Raw genomic sequence first — 20,838 nt, forward strand, 5'->3', positions numbered from 1 at the left:
CCCTACTCTCTCCATCTCACGTTATACCACCCCTCCTTTTTTGTTCTGTATATCTTTATAATCTTACCTTCTCTCTCTCTTCCTTCCTTTCGCTCTCTCTCTCTCTCTCTCTCTCCTTCTCTCTCTCTCTGTGAATGTTATTGACAGGATATGATCTCATGGTATCTTTATATGCTGAGATTTTGATAGTGGTTAATGACTCATCAAATGGCCTCTCTCTTACTAACTTTCTATTAATAACTCTCACCCTACTCTGTCCATCTCATTTTATGTTCCTCCCTCCTTTATTGTTTTATATATTTCTATAATTTTCTTGTCTGTCTGTCTGTCTCTCTGTCTATGTCTCTGCTTGCCCCTCTCTTTCTCCCCCTCCTCTCTCTTTCTGTGTGAATATTATTGACAGGATATGACCACATGGTATCTGGTGACAATGGTTAATAACACGAACTGACAATCTTCAGAAGACAGACAACGAATGCATCCTAGAAACTGATTGATCAGTGAATGACCAAATTACCAAACAGGGACTGTTCTTAGTGTAAGAAAATAAATATAAATATTTCTGACTGCTAAAGCGAATCTAACATTTATCATTGACTAGTTTTTGACATTAAAGCAGTATTTTTTTGAAAAACTTCTTACATCAAGTGGTTCCATGCCTTGTCTGAAGCGATTTTCATCACCCCCCCCCAAAAAAAAACTACCTGGGAAACCAATGCTAACAATAATATTATATTATGGAAGTTCCTCTACCCTTGGGTGCATTAGGACGTGATTCATAGAAAAAGGAAAAAGTTGTCGGAAGTAAAAAAAAAAAAAGAAAATGGTTAATAAGTGACAATAGTTAGAAATGATTCATTAACGTGCACAAAGGCAATAAGACGTATATGTGGAAGTAGTATAGGTAGTCAGCTGTTAGTGGTCGAGTAAAACAGACAATCCGGACATAGGATTTCCGATCCTTTAATTTTAGGACAGTTTGCTGCTTGTGAAAATTAAAAATGTTTTCCAGGTCAGAGCAGATTGAGGAGAGCTTTAGAAGATGAGGAGATGAACTGATTTCAACCAAATGATAGTGATGACCTCGACAAACAAATTATCTCAATTGGATCTTAGTTAATAAACTGAAACTTAACTAAGCAGCGGACATTAATGTTTGGAGGTCGTTTTTCACAATACTATCTTCACCCCTCCACACACACAGTGTACAACTAATATCTTCAAAATGAGTTTGTGTTTTCTCTTGTGAGTTTTCATTTTTTATTTTATACTTATAAGCCAGTGCTTGTACTCTCGGCAATTGTCAATGTGAGAGACGATGGCACGTCCAGAAGAAGAAACAAAACAAATAGAAAATCACTGGAAATAAACGTTGGTATTGGCAGTTATTGAATGGTCACTTTTCGCAATAATATTATACATATGCACACAGAGCCTACAACTGATTTATATCTGATGTATTGAAGCTGTGTTTTCTTTTATGAGTTTGAATTGTTTTATATTTTTTATAGTTTTAAACGACGATCGCCAATATGAGAGAGGATGACATGGCTAGAACGAGAAGGGAAGAAGAGATTAAGATGAATAGAAAACCACAGCAAACAGTTTTGGGGTCAGCGGTCGCAAGGGACGACATTGTTCTACAATAAAATTATCTGATTCATACGAAATGAATGACTAAATCTATACTATCGCTGTATATGCATATATCTTCACATACAAAACGTGTGTGCATATGTATGTAAGAGAGAGAGAGAGAGAGAGAGAGAGAGAGAGAGAGAGAGAGAGAGAGAGAGAGAGAGAGAGAGAGAGAGAGAGAGAGAGAGTACTAATGTTTGTCTTCTTTTTACCTGTCTGATTTCTTCTCGACATTGTCGTTGTACATCCGGGTACTTTGTGACGTACAGAAAGGCCCATTGCAAAGACACGGCTGTTGTTTCAGAACCAGCAGTAAATAGATCTACAATCGTTCGAAAGATATTAGCCTCTAAAAGAAAGAAAGGAAAATAATAAAAGCAATTAAATATTTTGTAAATTATATGAATTACAAAAAAAAAAAAACAACAAAAAAAACAAACAAACAAAACAAAACAAAAACTCATAAATTTAGAACAAATAACAAAGAAGTTTGGGAGATGTTTTTATCCTTGTGATATTTTTATCTCTATTTTTCAGTTTTAATGATTCTCAGGATAAGTATTTTAATTTTAATTGACAATTAAATTGATTATTGTCTTTTTTTTAAACAATTTTTAAAAAAATAGTCTATCTTATATAATTTTTTAGTGATTTCTTTTCATTTTGTATGAAATTTTTCATTTTAATTGATTTGGATAGTTATTGGTGATTTTCTTAATTTTTAAAGACTTTTTTTATTCTTTGTGAATTTTTGATGTCCTTGTGACATCGATTTTTATCTTTAGCCTTTTGATTTTTTTTTCTTCAGATTATTTTGATTTTTAATGATTTCAAATATTTTTTTATATTTATTTTATATTTTTTAATATTTGATTTTTAATAACTTTTTTATTAATTTTGGGTTTACTTTTTTTATATTTCATTGAATTTTTCATTTTTAGTGAGTTTTTTTTTTATTTTGATTGCCTTTTAGATTTTTAAAAATAGTTTTAATACTCGAAAGACTCTTTGAATTTATAAAAGCATTTAGGTTACTCTTAAAAATTTTTGGGTTGATTTTCTGATATTTTGGATTTTTTGTAAGTTTTTGATTTTTATAACTTCTTTTTTGCTGTCTTGGATGAGCGTTCTTTATTTATTAAAAATGTGACTTAAATTTTTTTTATTGACTTACAAATCTTTCTGGTGACTTTTTGGTCATATTATAATGGGTGCTTGCTTGTGTAGATTAGTGATGTTTTAAACCAACTCATTTCATAGGTAAACATTATCATGTATATATGTGTTAAGTCGAAATTAGTATTAATTACTGTGTTGGTCGCAAAACTTGTTGCGGACCATTATATAATAATCCTAACTCGCTACAAAAGAAAATAATGAAACGAATGTATTGGCGAGAAGAAACAGCAGTGTCAGAAATTTCGTGAAAATAGTGAATAATTCCACCCCATCTTTCCAAGCTTATAACTCCTCGAAAAATGTAATTCAAGCCCTAATTTTTTTTTCAATTAAAGGAGCAAGGACCAAGGTTCCATTAAAAAAAAAAAAAGAAAAAACAATGTGTGTTTTTTTTTTTTTTAAAAAGGTTTTAAACTTCGGACTTTACAGGTAAATTTCTAAAAAAGGGATTTTTTTTTGTTTTAAATTTGAATATATTATTTATTGACCTTTTCTCTTCAATTTGTGATATATAAAACTATTCGACATAAATTAATTATTTACTTTTTAAGAGAAAGTTGAAAATGGGTGACACTTGGGGGGGCGTGAATTTAAAAAAAAAACGTTTGTCTAAAATATTATATTCGGTTTATTGGAAAGAACATAAAATTTCACATTGACCCTGAAAATATCGTAAAAATAGAATCAATAGAAAAATTTTGATAGATTTTTAAAGTTTAAAAATTGAAAAATATTGAGTTCGTAAAATTCATTACTGTTTAAAAAAAAAAAAAATTCTATTACTTTTAAAACAACTGTAATAGTTTATTTTGGAAGTATAATCCATAAAGAAAATAAATAACCCACGTTTAACAGAGAAATTACGAGATTTTTATATTGTATTCGCAGTTTCGTGTTAGGGGTGTCAAAAATTCCTACAAAAATTCTGATACTGCTTGTTGCCGTAGACGCCAGGAGTGAAAAAAAAAAAAAAAAAAAAAAAGGATTAGCATGGATGCTGATGCTTTTTATATCCTGTTACCGTGAGTCAACATTTTTTGTTGTGACGTCATAGCTCGGGTGCGTGCGCACAATGTGTGTGTGTGTGTGTGTGTGTGTGTATATGCTTGTGAGTGTGTGTATGAGGAAAAACATGATCGAACAAACTCTTCCAACAAAAAACTCGATAATTCGATAAATTCTATTTTTACTTGGAATTATTTTTCTATTGGATTATTCGTTGTATTTTTTAAAAATTTATTCTAATTTCGGCATGCCACATAAGTACATGATAAATTAATTTTTTTCACCTGAAATGCATTGGTTTAAAACAGCATTAACTTGCACGAAATGATGTCTTGATTTTATTTAGTATTTAGTGATTGTTTTTCTATAACATATCCTTTGATTTTTCTGTTCACAGTAAACAATACGCACGGAAAACTGAGAAAAAGAAAGAACACAAGTAATACAATTAAATAAACAACTTGTTTCATTTTGTCAGTTGCAAAAACGCCCAGAGCGCTCCCGGCAGGAGCACGCAACTCCACATCTCTCCTGCATGAGTTACTTCCCCTTGCCTAGATATGCTATTCTTAGTTGTTTGAGTTTTTATTGAATTTATCCACACAGGGGTAAGTTGAGTTTGTTCAATAACTTTTGACTTTTATCTAAACGCAAGTAATTTGGGTATTATTTTACTTTAAGGCCCGTCTCACGTTCGTATAGAAGAAAATATTTTTTTTTGTAGATTCCAGTGTACTGAAAAAGAATATGAAAACCGTTTCCGTCGGAAATTTACCGTTTGCATGGTAAGAACCCGGAATGTTGGAAGTACGCGCGAGCGCGCGGAAACATATGCGAGCTTTTTCAATGGCGGAATCGCGCGCGCACTCGCGTACCTGACGGCCTTTTCACAGAGCAATAGTAATGTTTGGCGGAAAATTTCAAAGTAGATGAAAAACAAGAAAAATAAAACAACTTTGCGGGGGAGGGGGATGTCGGAAAGACCCTTTTTTGTGGCGGACAAATCAGTTTTTTTTTTTTTTTGGAGGGGGGGGTTTAAGTTGGAATAGCATTAATAATCTCGGAAAGACATTTTTTTTTTTTTTCAAAACAATTCTTGGTAAATATCCAGATATGCTACTACAGAACACCGACCACTCTAATTTGTTTTTTTTTTTTATAGGTAATTGAGGTCGCTGACAACGAATAACACCGACCACTCTAATTTGTTTTTTTATAGGTAATTGAGGTCGCTGACAACGAATCTGATAGTCAAACTTGGGGCAAATTTACCGTTTGCATGGTATTTACCCCTGAACCCACGAACTACTTTTCACCATTTTGCAGCTTCCGTTTATGCTACGCGCATGCACGCTGTAGCATAAACGACGGCTTCACCAAGCAAACTAGGTTGGGGGGGGGTTCCAGGACATAGAATTTTCTCATTTTCAAAAATATATTATAGCACTTTTTGGGTGGAAAATTTAAAACTAGCTGAAAAAGAAATAAAACAAGAAAAGGAAAGCACTCCAAGTTGGAGTAGGGGGGGGGGTAATTTATCTTTTTTTTTGTTTTTTTTTTACCTGGAACATAGAATTTTCAAAAAGTAACGCACCGACATTTACCAATTAGAACACCATTTAACATTTTCCGAAGATTTTACTGTGTACATTGGGGGCGCGAGCGGGGGGGGGGCGGATGTGATGTTGGGGCACGCGCGCCCCAACATCACATCCGCCCCCCCCGCTCGCGCCCCCAATGTACACAGTAAAATCTTCGGAAAATGTTAAATGGTGTTCTAATTGGTAAATGTCGGTGCGTTACTTTTTGAAAATTTGAAAATTCTATGTTCCAGGTAAAAAAAAAAAAACAAACAAAAAAAAATGATAAATTACCCTCCCCTACTCCAACTTGAAGTGCTTTCCTTTTCTTGTTTTATTTCTTTTTCAGCTAATTTTAAATTTTCAACCCAAAAAGTGCTATAATATATTTTTGAAAATGAGAAAATTCTATGTCCTGGAAAAAAAATCCCCCCCCCAACCTAGTTTGCTTGGTGAAGCCGTCGTTTATGCTACAGCGTGCATGCGCGTAGCATAAACGGAAGCTGCAAAATGGTGAAAAGTAGTTCGTGGGTTCAGGGGTAAATACCATGCAAACGGTAAATTTGCCCCAAGTTTGACTATCAGATTCGTTGTCAGCGACCTCAATTACCTATAAAAAAACAAATTAGAGTGGTCGGTGTTCTGTAGTAGCGTATCTGGATATTTATCATTATTTGTAGAAAGAATCAATAATTTCGAAAAATTCTTTAATTGATATTCTTCCGCGTATATATTGGGGTGGGTGGGGGTGTAGGGTTTAATTTGCGCCGGAAGTTATATTTGTTTATAGCACCCACCCAGCCACCGGTTACACGCGCCAAGGAACATTTGCCAACAACGGAGATAATGTAAGTGTATCATTTTGACATTTTTTATCATTCTGATTCTGACTTATCCCCCCCCCAAAAAAAAAGTAATTTGTCCGCCACTCCGCCACTGAAGAAAAAGAATTGTTTTGAAAAAAAAAAAAAATGTCTTTCCGAGATTATTAATGCTATTCCAACTTAAACCCCACCCCCCTCAAAAAACAAAAAACAAAAAAAACTGATTTGTCCGCCACAAAAAAGGGTCTTTCCGACATCCCCCTCCCCCGCAAAGTTGTTTTATTTTTCTTGTTTTTCATCTACTTTGAAATTTTCCGCCAAACATTACTATTGCTCTGTGAAAAGGCCGTCAGGTACGCGAGTACGCGCGCGATTCCGCCATTGAAAAAGCTCGCATATGTTTCCGCGCGCTCGCGCGTACTTCCAACATTCCGAGGTTCATACCATGCAAACGGTAAATTTCCGACGGAAACGGTTTTCATATTCTTTTTCAGCACACTGAAATCTACAAAAAAAAAAAAAAAAATGTTTTTCTTTAAGAACGTGAGACGGGCCTTAAAGTAAAATTTTACCGTAATTTGTAATCGTACATCTTTTCTCGATATTTATAAGCTACACACCAAATTTCACTGACGTTTTGGCACATTATCTATGTATCATGAATCGGCGCTTTTGTATAATTTGTCATTGATCTGAGGAGGATAACTTTATTTTACTAAGGTATGCGTTCATTTTCTTTCCTCCGAGAATTTAGGACGCGGAAACCGAAACAATTTCGAGAAATTCTACTTTTATTAAAAATTAAATGTTAAAGTTTTCAACCTTAAAATAAATTAAAGCATTATAAGAGAAAAGAAAGCCACGGCTACTTTTTATGTAACAAAATTATTATTATTATTTTTTATAATAATAATAATAATAATGATAATAATAATAATAATAATAATAATAATAAAAATTTAGTCGTTTTTTATAAAAAAGAAATATTCAAAGTTTTTTTGTAACGTTAAAGAGTACATTTTGTGTGTTATTAATGCTATAAACTTCGTTACATTAAAAAAGAAAACAAAAAAATAACAAAAAAAACAGTAGTTTTTCTTTTGTAATGCGTTAGTTCTTTGTTTTATTAAGATGAACATATAGCGGTCGATGTTTATACATCAACGTCCCACATTAAAATGTGTACATTCTATTGTACGTACGTCGTCTGAATTTATTTGAAATAGTCTTATTACGAGTCACCTAAATCCTTTAAAATGCCAGATTTTTTTTACACTAAATCAGAGTGGAACTCAGTTGACCTGAGTCTACAGATCAGTGTCACTGTAGGCCCCTTTTCGGTCGTTTCACTCTGTAACATCTCTCTCTCTCTCTTTCTTTCCAAACACACACACACACACACACACACACACACACACACACACACACACACACACACACACACACACACACACACACACACACACACACACACACACACACCTCATTGACTTATTGTCGTCTGATAATCTGTATAAACTTTATGCATAAAAATTTTCCAATCTTTCTCACTGGACTTTCTTCATTTGAACATTGACGCATAAACAACTTTCAATGAATTATAATTTATATGAATGGGCAGAGAAGTTTCGATTATTGTTTTCCTGACCGCTATAACGTACGGCTCTTAATCGATTCAGACTTCTTCAATATCTCAGCTAATGAACCCTTCTTGTTTTTACAAGAACTCTAAAAATATTCATGAGCTTTCTGCGTTTTTCCTACTGGTGTAAACCATTCCATTTTAAAACATATATAAAATTATCTCTTTTGTGAATATATGTCTTCTTAACTCAATATTTTGTTTGTTTACATTATGACACTGTCTCTCGTTTTCTCACATTTGATTATAAAACCTGCAAATTTTTTTCATTAAAAAAATATCTATAAATCTGGCTCATCAACAAAATAATCATCCCATTACAAAACACCTAAGGAAAAACCTAAAAATATTATTTTTATTAAAAATAATAGTGGCATGATTCTTTTTCTTACAATTCCTCGAAATTGTGTGTGTTTCGACAACCTCAATTCTCGTATAAAAAAAATGAACAAATCTCTTGTTAAAAAAGATCAAAAACGAATTATGCAAAATCGCACATTAATCTACCTTTTTCTGTGATCTAAACCTCATGTTGCAATGAACAAGTTATAAGAGCAAGGAAAACATAATTTCCCATAATTAGTTTCAAAAGAATGTGTAATTAAAAAGTGATTTTTAATATCGTAAACACCACTATGTAGAAGCTAATGAAAAGGGAGCCTTTCTATCACCCTTAACTATATTCGTCCACTTAGTTTTTTTAGCACGTGAAAAATGTTAAAAATCAAGTAAAAAGTTTTAACAGCTTTTGACCAGTATCTAAATTCAAATTGCAACGAATGTTTATTACACGATCTTCTTTTGTTTTTTAGTTTTTTCAAACACCCCCCTCGTTTCATCGCAAAAAAAAAAAAAAAAAAAAAAATGGTGTCTACCTGAGAAAGATTCGCTTTTCTCTTCTTGTGTCAACAGAATATACATGTCGATAAAATCTCTGACATTATCGGGATCAAAACTTTCTCTGTGTTCCTGGATTTTCTCCTGAACATAGTCTCGAAGAATTTGGTCATTTCGAATCATGATCTGGGCCTGAATAAAATAAAATAAATAAGTAAATATAAAAACGAGAAAGAACTTATTATTGCTGGTTCATAAAAGTACAATAATTCCATAGGCACACGCGCGTGCGCGCTCTCTCTCTCACACACACACACACACATCACCATAAAAGTACATGGAAAATATACCCAGTGAATCAAGTGCAAGAGAGATGCAAACAATTGCTCTTGAAGGAACTGTTAGAATCTCCAAAAGATCTCTCAGTTGGAGTCAATGAGATAATGGGTGAATGTCTGGTAGATAACATGTCTAATCATTAGTGAAACTTGGTGTATAGCTTCGACTACAGGAACGAATCCGTTCTTGACAATCCTCGATACTAATTTTAGACCATACTTTTTGAAGCTTCACCCACAAATCCTCCGTGTTAATGTGATTTCTTTCCATAACTTTCACTCCTAAGGTCTTCCAAAGATGTTCTATTGGATTTAAGGCAGGACTTTGCGATGGCCAATCCATAATTTCGAAATCTTGCTCGCTAAGGTAACTCATTACCACCTTTGCCTTGTGATATGGGGGATTATCTTGCATAAAGGTAGCCCTATCGAAACCTGAATTCTATATGATTGGCACAACATGATCTTGAACAATGTTTTTATAGATCTGCGCATTTACACGAGTTTGTAACCGGAGAAGAGACGCTGTACCTTGGCTAGAAAACATTCCAAACTATGACGCTTCTGCCCCCAAACTTGACAGTTTTCTTAGTACACTTTGCACTTAATCTTTCACCAATACGTCTCTTTACATTGTTTTTTTTTTCAATCATTCTCAAATAAATTAAACTTGTTTTCATCACTGAAAAATACTTGTTCCCAATTTTCATATGTCCAAATTACATACCTGTTTGCAAACTCTAATCTCTTCTTATTCTTCGAACTAACAAGTGGTTTCTTCACTGGGATTCGATTAAACGGCCCTATTTCTTGCAGTCGTCTAGAAACAGTCTGTCTTGACACATTAACACATGAGGTACTATTCATAACCCTTTTAGTTTCTGTACAAGACTTAAAACGGTCTTTTAATGGCATACTTTGCATTATTCGATCTTCTCTTGCCGAAGTTTTGCGGGGTCTGCCGGTTTTAAAAGCACTAACTATTTTGCCAGTATCATTGTAGGATTTAACAACCCTGCCTACAACACTCTTGAAACGTTTCACTTTCTCTGAAATCTCTCTAATGGTGTCCTTTTCCTCGTGTAGCTTCACAATAGCTTGTCTCTTTTTTTTTTTTACATGGGGGGTCACCACTTATCAAGGCCCGGAAGCCACTCGGAGATAAGGGTTATTGTGTGTACAGTAATCAAAGGGATAGTATCATAGTAATCGTTAGCATTGGAGATTTGATAAAGTGTCTTACTTAAGGGGGCGATTCATCAGGGATTTGTTTATGTTAGACTTGAAAACATCCAAGGTGGGAAGTCAGGTGGGAAACAGGCAAACGGAAGAGATTTCCACAGGTGTGCACTTCTAAGAAAGAAGCTTTGTTCATGGAATCTACGTTTTGATTTAAGCACAGATAAAGAGTGGGGAAAATTACTGGCAGTGGTTTCAGCTAGACGGGTGTTTTTTGTGAAAGATTGGCGAGGGGGGGGGACCGGAGATTGGAGCTCGGACCAGCACTTGCCATGGAAATAACAATAAAACAAAGACAGGCTCGCAACCTCTCTTCTGTGGGAGAGAGGTTGCAGGGAAGAGAAAAGGGCATCCCCCACTAAATCACGAAGTCTATTTTGTACTCTGTCAAGGCAGGATAGGCTGTTTTTAGCAGCTCCAGCCCAGATGTGGCAGCAGTACTCCATCCTTGGACGTACTTGGCTTTTATACAGATAGAGAATTGCATCAGTAGTGAGATATCTTCTGAAGCAGTAGAAGGATCCCACCATTTTCCCTCACAGAGTAATCAAGCTTTTGGCCTTTCGCCATGGTGCCGGCTGATGCAACATTTACAAATGACTAAGTAAGACTTATTCTTTAAAGGAAATCAAAAAAATTTTAATATAGCATACTGTTTACATTATTTTTCTCAATGTTGTCCCTTACTTTTGGACGTTCCTATTTTGAAAATAAATAAATAATTGTTATAATTCTTTTTCTATCCTCTAAAAATTATTCAAATTTTAGTATGTTATCATGGACTATAACGACTACCAGTTGTCAAAATTTCAGCTTTTCACAGTTGTTATTTCTAACAAATATTAGGTTTTAAAATTTTGTCCTTTAGTTTTGGACGCTACTGTATATGTATATATATATTTATTTATATATATCCCGCTCTATATATAGAGAGAGATAGAGATAGAAAGAAAGAGAAGGATTATGATGTTTTATTTATGCAACGATTTCGTGCTACATATGTGCATACATGTTATTGAAGGCTGCACATACATCATCAGATGAACCCGACAGTGATGATGCTGAGAAAGATGAATTTGAAACTAATTGGGAAAGAAGGTAAAGTTGTGTAGGGTGAACCCTCCGTAACTTAACAGAACTATACCTCATTATGACAGCAACAAAGTTTCTGTCGATTTGTAGGAATTAAGCTATACACAGGCATTTCATCCACAAGAAATCGTCAGGCCAAGGGCAATGAGAAGAATTCCCCGTGAGAATGAAATGTTGAAAAATTGAGTTTTTTTAATCAAATTATTTCGGGATTTGTGGGTGAAGCTTCAAAAAGTATGGTCTAAAATTAGTATCAATGATAGTCAAGAACGGATTCGTTCCTGTAGTCGAAGCTATACACCAAGTTTCACTGATGATTAGGCATGTTATACTCATACATTCTTCTTTCATTAAAATACTTACAGGTGAGTTTCTGCGAATGTACTGAAGCCAAGGTAAAAAATTCTCCGGAAGTTGGAAACCAGCATTTTTGAAAAGGAAATCAAATATCTGAATGAATTCATGGAATCTGGGATGTGTGTATTCTAATCTGGAAAAAAAAAATGATAAAAAAAAACATATTGCCCATAAAGCATACATTTAATTTGCTAAGGCAATTTTATGTTCGTTTATAACTTATCACCCTCCACGCCTTTTTTATTTTAAGATAGCATGTAATATACAAAAAGTTGAAGGTAATAAAAAATAAAAGGAAAAAATTGGAATTAGAAACAAAAGCAAACATCACCACAAGTAGTAATACTATTTAACCTGTAGATAGAGAGTGAAAGAGAAAGAGGAGAGAGAGAAAGGAATTTTGATTTTTGTCTTTTCAGTTTTTATATTCAATTGGATTTGCAAATACACTTTTTCTTAATGCAAAACACCCAATTTGATTTTAATAAATGATTAAACAGGTCAAATTTTTTCTCACACACACACACACACACGCACACACACACACACACACACACACACACACACACACACACACACACACACACACACACACACATATATATATACATATATATATATACTCGGGGTTTTTTTTATTCAAAAGTAATAGACTAGTGAATTTAACGAGGTTGTTAGATAGTGCTCAATAAAAAGAGCTGATAATACTTGTTTATCATCAGGCAGCGGCTTGACTATTCAAATGTTCAATGTTTCATTTCTATTCAAATGTTCAATGTTTCATTGAACATTTGAATAGTCAAGTCGCTGCCTGATGATATCTGTTGTTTGATTGAAACAAATGGCTGTTTGTAGCAGTGGGATGTAAACATGTTTATATAACAATAAACAAGTATATATATATATATATATATATATATATATATATATATATATATATACAGTACTGTTTCGCTGTTTCACAGCTCATCAGTGCGGCTAGACAAGCAACTACCTCAAGCCAGGACCGAAACCCGACTGCCCATATGACAGTTGGAGCTTCTCAACGTTGCACTATTCGGCTGCTGCTATGCGGGCAGTAAATTAACAATGTTTTGACATTGTCCAAATACCTAATCTCAATTTGTTTACACAAAGAGCATAGCTTCATACGCTAATGGTAATTTGTATATCACTTCCCAATATGCTCAAATACTCTATTTTTAATATCAAACATTCCCAACCATATTAGGATTCCCATCAGTACCTGTGTAACGTTACACACGTGTCAACATGTAGACATAGTCGTGTGTAAACAAAGACACGGAAAGAAATCTGAGTAACTTTTTTCTTTCAGTGAAACAACAGACATATATTTACAGGTACTTTCCAGAATAACGCCTTGTCTCTTGGCCTTGATAACTGATGACTCCTGAGTAAAAAAAATCAAATGCGGTCTAAGAATTAATACCACCCCCTATATAACATGCTTATGGTCGTACCTTAGTTATTTTCACATTGTTAGAATCTATCATAACTAAATTACTAGAAGTGGAAAATTACAATTTCACTGTGTTTTTGTTGCCAAATCCATCGAACATCTCTTATCTTCGATTGTGTTTTGGCCTTGATAACTAGTGACTTCTTAGTAATAGAAGTAAATGCCTTCAAAGAATTAATATCCCCCCGCATAACATGTTTATCATGAGATCGTACCTTACTTATTTTTGTAATTTTAGGACCTATTATAGTTGTAGCTAAATTACTAGAGGCTAAAAACGACAATTTCACTGTGATTTTGTTGTTAGATTTTACTATGTTACTATTACTGGCGGGAAGTTCTTTTTAAGGATCTGGTAAAACTTCTTTGGTATGTTGATCAGGATGTGTACACTTAAGTGCGGACTGAACCATATTGAATTTTATGCTTGTTTTTCTTCCTATCATTTCTAGTTCCAGAATGTTGGTGTGGAGTCCTTAGATTATATATATATATATATATATATATATATATATATATATATATATATATATATATATATATAAATATATATATATATAAATATATATATATATATATATATAATCTAAATAAATAACATATATATATATAATCTAAATAAATAACATATATATATATATATATATTTGTTTTTTTTGTTTGTTGTTTTTTTTTACAGAAAGTTTTTAGATGCGAAAAGTCATTGGTACCGTCGGTTTTAAACCGGATAATTAGGACCGTTTTAGATAGCCATATCAAGCTCTCATCAGCCAATACCCATCTCTGATGATCTCGGAGATGAGTATTGGCTGGCGAGAGTTTGATATGAGTATCTAAAACGGTCCTAATTATCCGGTTTGAAAATGACGGTACCAATGAATTGTCTCATCTAAAAACTTTCTGAAACAAAACAAAATAAATATATATATATATTTTAAAGCAATATAGCGGCCTTGAATAATTGAATAAATGATAAAATATAATAAAAATGACATTTTTCCCTGGTTTTATTTCAGCCTTTGGATCTAACAATGTGTTTTATATAAAAATAAATAGTTTTTATTTTTTTATTTTTTGTCTGGCAAATAATTTACTCCGCTAAACTACACATTTACCAAAATAAAAAATAAATGCACGCATTAATGTTTATAAACGTTAGTACTTCTTAGAGCATATTTTTTCGTAATAATTAAGTAATTATCGAAAGGCACTCAAGGAAATGGGTCAAGGAATGGAATGAATCAAATTTTATTTATTACTTATGAGGATGGCTTATAATAAATCGACATTAGATGTGAAGACGATTATGCCTGGAAGGTTGGTATCATGACAAAGGGAAGCAGTCTTGTGATGATGTGTTCCACACTGAGACTCTATAAAGCTGGCTCATATATGAGACCTAAATATGATTACAGTATATATATATATATATATATATATATATATAGTAATTAGTAAAATATATATGGCAATTAAGCTACACTGAATATTCGGCGTTTCATCCACTATAGGATTCGTCAGGCTTATGCGCGAATTCTGTGGTTGTTTCTCGTTTTTATATATGTTGAGGATTTTAGTTAGCCAATCAGCTTTCTAGTATCCACCGCGCCCCTTCCTATCAGCCAATGGGCATGCATTTTATCGAACAAAGGATCTGTTTTAGAACTTGGTTAGTGGTTTAAGGCAGACGTTTTCCTCGTTTCTTTCTTCTTTATATATATATATATGTATATATATATATATATAATATACATATGTGTACACACATACATGCACACACACATATATATATATACATATACGTGTGACCGTTTATGTATATTCATGTTTATTTAATTTATTTATTTGTTTGTTTTCTATTGTTTTTGTTAGTTTTAAAGCTATTTTGTATCGCTATCCTAGAGTATGTTTTATTTTGTGAACACAGTTGTTTGCTATTTCTCGTCTACAGTTTAATAGATTTTGGGGTTCTTTAAAGTACAGTATAGCAAATTTTTCATGAAGGCATAATTTACATGGGTCGTCTAAATGTCTACATGTGGTAGCTTGTCTTATTATTTTCCATTCGACTACCGGCGAATGTCCACTTTCTTTGAGTTCCCAGTATTTATTCGCTAATGTTGTTTTTATACGGTGTTTTTTTTTATTTTTGAATGTACTTTTGTGGTCATAGTATCGGGTTTTGAAATCTAAGGAAGTCATACCTACATAATATTTCTTGTTATTCGGGTTTTCTTTCGCAAATATTGTTGCTTGATAAACTACGCTTTTTGTTAGACATTTATTTTGAACTGGGCAAAGTGTGCGGTGTCTACAGTTGCATTTGTTCATTATTAGTATTTTTATTTATGGTATGGTTGTTCTTGTCCGGGGTTGGTTTGTTATTATTATTATTATTGTTATTATTATTATTATTATTATTATTATTTCTGCTAGAGTTGGTTTTATTTTTGTCATGGTGTCTACTTTTTTATTGTTTATTTTGTTGTTGTTTACATTGTTTTTATTTAGTATTTTGTTATTATGTGCTTTAATTATCATCTCTAAATTTTCGCAACAACTGTAAGATAACTTCAAGATATTTTTATTGAAGATTTTGTGTAGGGGGTTGGTTGCGGGAAAGTGTTTTTCAATAAGATCTAGAAATTTCTTGCCAAGTTTTGTTTTTAACATTTGATTGTATGGGGCCGTATACCAAATTATAGTTCTTTTTCTTCTATTTTTAATTTTATTATAGTTGTTGGTGTTTTGTTGCTTATATTTGATATCGATATTTTTGTATCCACTATTTTTTAGGGCTGTTTCGTAGATATTGGTTGACCTGTTAAATGCATTTTCATCGCTTGAGTTATTACTGAGTCTACTCACGATCGAGTTAGGAATGTGTTTTATAATTGATGATGGGTGGTTGGACTTAGGGTTTACGTAAATTGGAGTAGTGTTATCTTTTAAGTATGGTTCATATGTGTTTTTATCTAAGTTTAACGTGACGTCCAGGAAGTTTGTTATTTTTATGTTAGCTGATACGTCTGCTTTTAGGCCTAATTTTTTCATTTCCTTGTGTATGATTTTCTTAAAGTTTTCTCCCTTGACTTTGTTGGAGTTTTTTTATTATAGCTAGTCCGTCATCTCTATATAGGCCGATATTCGTAGTATCGAATATGCTTGTGAGGGTATATAGAATGAATAATCCCACAAGATCTGATGCCTCTGCAGAATCTCTGGCACCCATCGCCAAATCAAACGAATTTTTCATTTTAGTTTTTATCCATTGGTTATTGTTATTTATTAGAACTGATTTTCTACATTTTTTAATGAGGTTGATTTCTTCCGAGGATATATCAGTGTATGCCTCAGCAAATTCTAGGGCAATGTTAGAAAGTTCTTCGGATATCGAGGGATAAAAGTCTATGATGTCAAACTGCATGAACGTACATTTATCTTTGTTTTCTATATTTTTAAACCAGGTGATTGCTTTGGTAGTATTTGCCCATTGGTTTAGTTTTAGGTCTTGTTTGATTTGTTTGTTTACTCTAGAACGTATAGTTTTGCTAATTCTACCTATTTCTCGTTTAGTTGGGTTTATCAGGCGGGTGCTGGGATTATTATTAAAGTCCCATTTGTGGTCTTTAAGCAGAATGTATGACTCTCTAGGTTTCAATTTGCCAACTTTATCGCTAATTTTTAGTTTATCGGTAATTTGTTTACTTTCAGTATTTATTATATCTATGTAGTCGCATTCGTTAGTGTCTAGTTTTTTGTAGTTTTTTGTAATGTTTTCTGTGATTAGTTTGTTATATTCTTGCTTATCTATTTTATAAAATTTCTGGTTTTATCTGCTTTTACAAAGATTTTATTAGAGTTGTTTATGTTTCTAACGATTTTGTGTAGTTTCCGTTGGAAATTGTTAGGTTAATTGTGGAATTCTAGGTTTTTAATTACGTTTAAAAGGTCATTTTCAAAGTTTATCAAAAGGTCTACTGTTTTCGCATTTTTAAGGGTTTTAAAACCATAGGATTCTTTTTTGTTTACGTTTTCATTTTTAAGGAAGAAATTTGCTCGCCATCGCATTTGGCGTATTAGTTCATATGTTTTTTTGGATTAATTTAATAATATAGCTATTCTTGCTGGGTGTGAGGATGTTTTTTAGCGATGTTTCGAAATTAACTCTTTCCATATCTATTTTTAATGTGGTGAAATAAATTCTTTTGAGAGTGCTCGACTGTTTCAGGAGCTAAGTATAACTATTTCATTTACTCACATAAAATTAATATACGAAAGTATAGATTTATGCGTAAACTTTAAGCATTTACTTCAAAAGTGCTGAATACATAGGTAGAGCTAGTTAGTAATTTACTATTACTAACTAGCTCTACCTACGTATTGAGCACTTTGAAGTAAATACACTTTAAGTATTTACTTCAAAAGTGCTCAATACGTAGGTAGAGCTAGTTAGTAATAGTAAATTACTAAAATACTTAAAGTTTACGCATAAATCTATACTTTTGTATATTAATTTTATGTGAGTAAATGAAGTAGTTATATATATATATATATATATATATATATATATATATATATATATATATATATATATATATATAATTTAAGGACCCCACACCAACATTCTCCAACTAGGAATAATAGGAAAAAAATAAGTTTAATATGGTTCAATTCTCCGTTCAGTGCACATATCCTGATCAACATGCAAAGAATTTTTACCAGATCTTTGAAAAGAACTTATATTAAAAAATATATATATATAAATATACGTTATACCCAAATATGATTACAGAAATTTTAGCAACAAAAACACAGTGAAATACGACCATAAGTATGTTATGTGTGTATGGGGAGTATTAATTCTTAGAGCGCATTTTATTCTTTTACTAAGGAGTCATCAGTTATCAAGGCCAAAACAGTCGAGGATAAGGATTAATGTGATCGATTGATTGTCAGTTAAATGATGAAGAATGTAATGAAAATAAATTGATTACTTATGGTGATTGTTTAGACAAGTATTTGTTGATATTTGATGATGACCATGTTGTAGTCTGCAGGGAAGCAGTACTGTGGTAATGTGTTCCAAATTGAGGGGCTATAAAGCTGATTGCAGCGTAAAGTCGAAGCCAATCAACCTGGTCAAGAATGACCTGGTATCTCTATTTGTGATCCAACGGAAATGTTTTGATTCTGCTGATAAAACAACATACGCAACCAATCATCCAGTTAAATGGTTTAATTAAATAAGTCAGCCACTAGAACAAGATCACTAAATTTGATAGATCACTTCAGCAACTCTAAACAATGTAAGATATTCTAAAGGCTGGAAAATATAGCACGTGATCGTACGACTTGATGAGAGGCATGACATGGGGATAAAAGTACTTCTTAGAGCATATTTTTTTCTTAAGAACTCAGTGCTTATCGAGAGCTGCTCAAAGAAAAGGGACAGTGATATGGATAGATTGTAAGTTGAATGATGAAGAAAAGTCAGAGAGGATTGAAAATGATGAATGAAATGAAACAAACTTTATTACTTATGAGGATCGCTAATAATAAGTCGACATTAGGTTTGAAGACGATTATGTTATTGAAGGGAAGCAGTCTTGAGATGCTCAGTTCAAGAGGAGTAGTGTAGTATATATTCTGTTGTCATCAAAGCATCCTCTCAGGGATTACCTCCTCCTTTCGGGGGAGGAACGAGCAGTAAAATATGTGTTCTGTGATCATGATATTACGATAACATATTCCCAGAGATAACCTGCTACTTTTTTGGTGGGGTGGAGTGTAATATCTGTTTTTGGGGGATGGTAATATCTGTTTTTGGGGGAGGGTAATATCTGTTCTCTTCTGATAACATCATCTTACCATGCATTGCATCAGTTTTGGGGCTGGGGACGACTAGTGTAGCCTCTGTTCGATTGTCATGGAACTATGGTCCCAAATATTACCTCCTTGGAGGAGAGAAGAAATATGGTATATGTTTCTTTGTCATGATACCAACCTTCCAGGCATTAACTCCTCCTTTGAGGGGGGCAGTGTAGTAATGATCTCTTTTTTAATGGAGTAAGTGTATCTGCCCCATAGACATGATACCATCCTCCCAGGCATTATCTCCTTATTGGTGTAGTATCTGTTCTTTTATCATGAGATCATTCTCCTAGGCAATACTTCCTTATATTTCTTTTAGGAGAAGGGTCTAGTGTAGTACCTGTTCTATAATTATGATAATACCTTTCAGAGATTACCTTCTATTTCCTTAAATTTAGGGGTGAAGGTACTGTAATATATATTCTGTTGTCTTGTATCATTTTCTCAAGCATTATCTCCTCCTTTGAAAGGTAGTGTAGTTTATTATCATTTATCATGATATCATCCTAGCTAAGGGGAAAAAGGTTTTCAAAATAAGGACTGCTTTAAAAAGCTTAGCTGAAAAGATCTCTTCCCGAATCAAAGGAATGTAAGTAGTGCCAATTTTGATGACTGGATGAAAAGAATTGAAGAGAAAACGACAACAACAATCACAAAACGAAGCTTAAAAAGAACACACATACCTTTCTCCAAAGACGATGCAGTAAATGATATTCAACACGCCATCACCGATACATTTTTTAAGCAAGAAAGGTTTTCCCTGATGGGCTTCGATCACATGACTAATTTCATGCATTTCTGTGCATATTTTTTCTTCTAAACTTTTTTTTCCGACTCCAAAATTTCGAAGAGTTGAAAGAGTAAATCTTCGTAAATCTCTCCAGACATGCCCCATGTTGAATAAAATGCCTGGGAATGGAAAATAATAATAATAAAATAATAATAATAATAATAATAATAATAATAATAATAATAATAATAATAATAATAATGAAAACGACTGAAATAGTAAGGAAACCCCTTGAGTGTGGAAACTTACACACAAGCTACAGGCACAAACTGGACATACAGAAAATGGTACAGATGTAAAACAAAATGGAGTAAAACATAAAACTCGGAAAACCGAAATATAATTGTAAGTTAATCCCCCTGCATTCCCCCATTTGTTTTATTATATTTTTTTAGTTAAAAATGGCTTGTGTAACTACTCCTAGTGAGTAAATAATAATAAATGCCTGAGAAGAACCAGAAAACTCCTGGAAACAAAACTATATATATATATATATATATATATATATATATATATATATATATATATATATATATATATATATATGGCATAAGCCTGAAGAATCCTAGAGTGGATGAAATGCGGAATATTCAGTGTAGCTTAATCGCCATATACATTTTATAACTTACTAACTAGCTCTACCTATATATTGAGCACTTTTGAAGTAAATACTTAAAGTTTACGCATAAATCTATACTTTCGTATATTAATTTTATGTGAGTAAATTAAGTAGTTATATATATATACATATATATATATATATATATATATATATATATATATATATATATATATATATATATAATAAAAGGTATAAATACATTGGCAGTATTACTAGTAAGATATTCTGGACAGTTCATAGGCTAGAACAAAGAACTAAGGTATCTTGAACAGAAGACCAAAAAACTTATGACCATGCACAATGCACTATATCCAAAGAATGAGGCTGATCTATTCTATGCG

At 32.8% G+C, this 20,838-nt stretch overlaps 1 protein-coding gene across 3 annotated transcripts in view; it reads right to left on the minus strand.

Annotated features, from left to right (window-relative positions):
• LOC145256443 (cytochrome P450 2J4-like) overlaps window positions 1–20,838 on the minus strand; it is an 83,745-nt gene that overhangs the window by 16,842 nt on the left and 46,065 nt on the right. For all 3 annotated transcript variants that reach the window (XM_080115351.1, XM_080115349.1, XM_080115350.1), the window contains exons 2-5: window positions 19,769–19,994; window positions 11,738–11,864; window positions 8,744–8,897; window positions 1,851–1,987 (exon numbers count right to left, since the gene is read on the minus strand). In XM_080115351.1, coding sequence (XP_079971477.1) covers window positions 1,851–1,987; window positions 8,744–8,897; window positions 11,738–11,864; window positions 19,769–19,980 — 630 coding nt within the window. In that variant the 5' untranslated portion in view covers window positions 19,981–19,994. The remainder of the gene's footprint in view (window positions 1–1,850; window positions 1,988–8,743; window positions 8,898–11,737; window positions 11,865–19,768; window positions 19,995–20,838) is intronic.

This window comes from Euprymna scolopes, chromosome 32, assembly GCF_053919585.1.
Source record: "Euprymna scolopes isolate OS-2025 chromosome 32, ASM5391958v1, whole genome shotgun sequence".
In the NCBI taxonomy this organism is placed as follows: Eukaryota; Metazoa; Mollusca; class Cephalopoda; order Sepiida; family Sepiolidae; genus Euprymna; species Euprymna scolopes.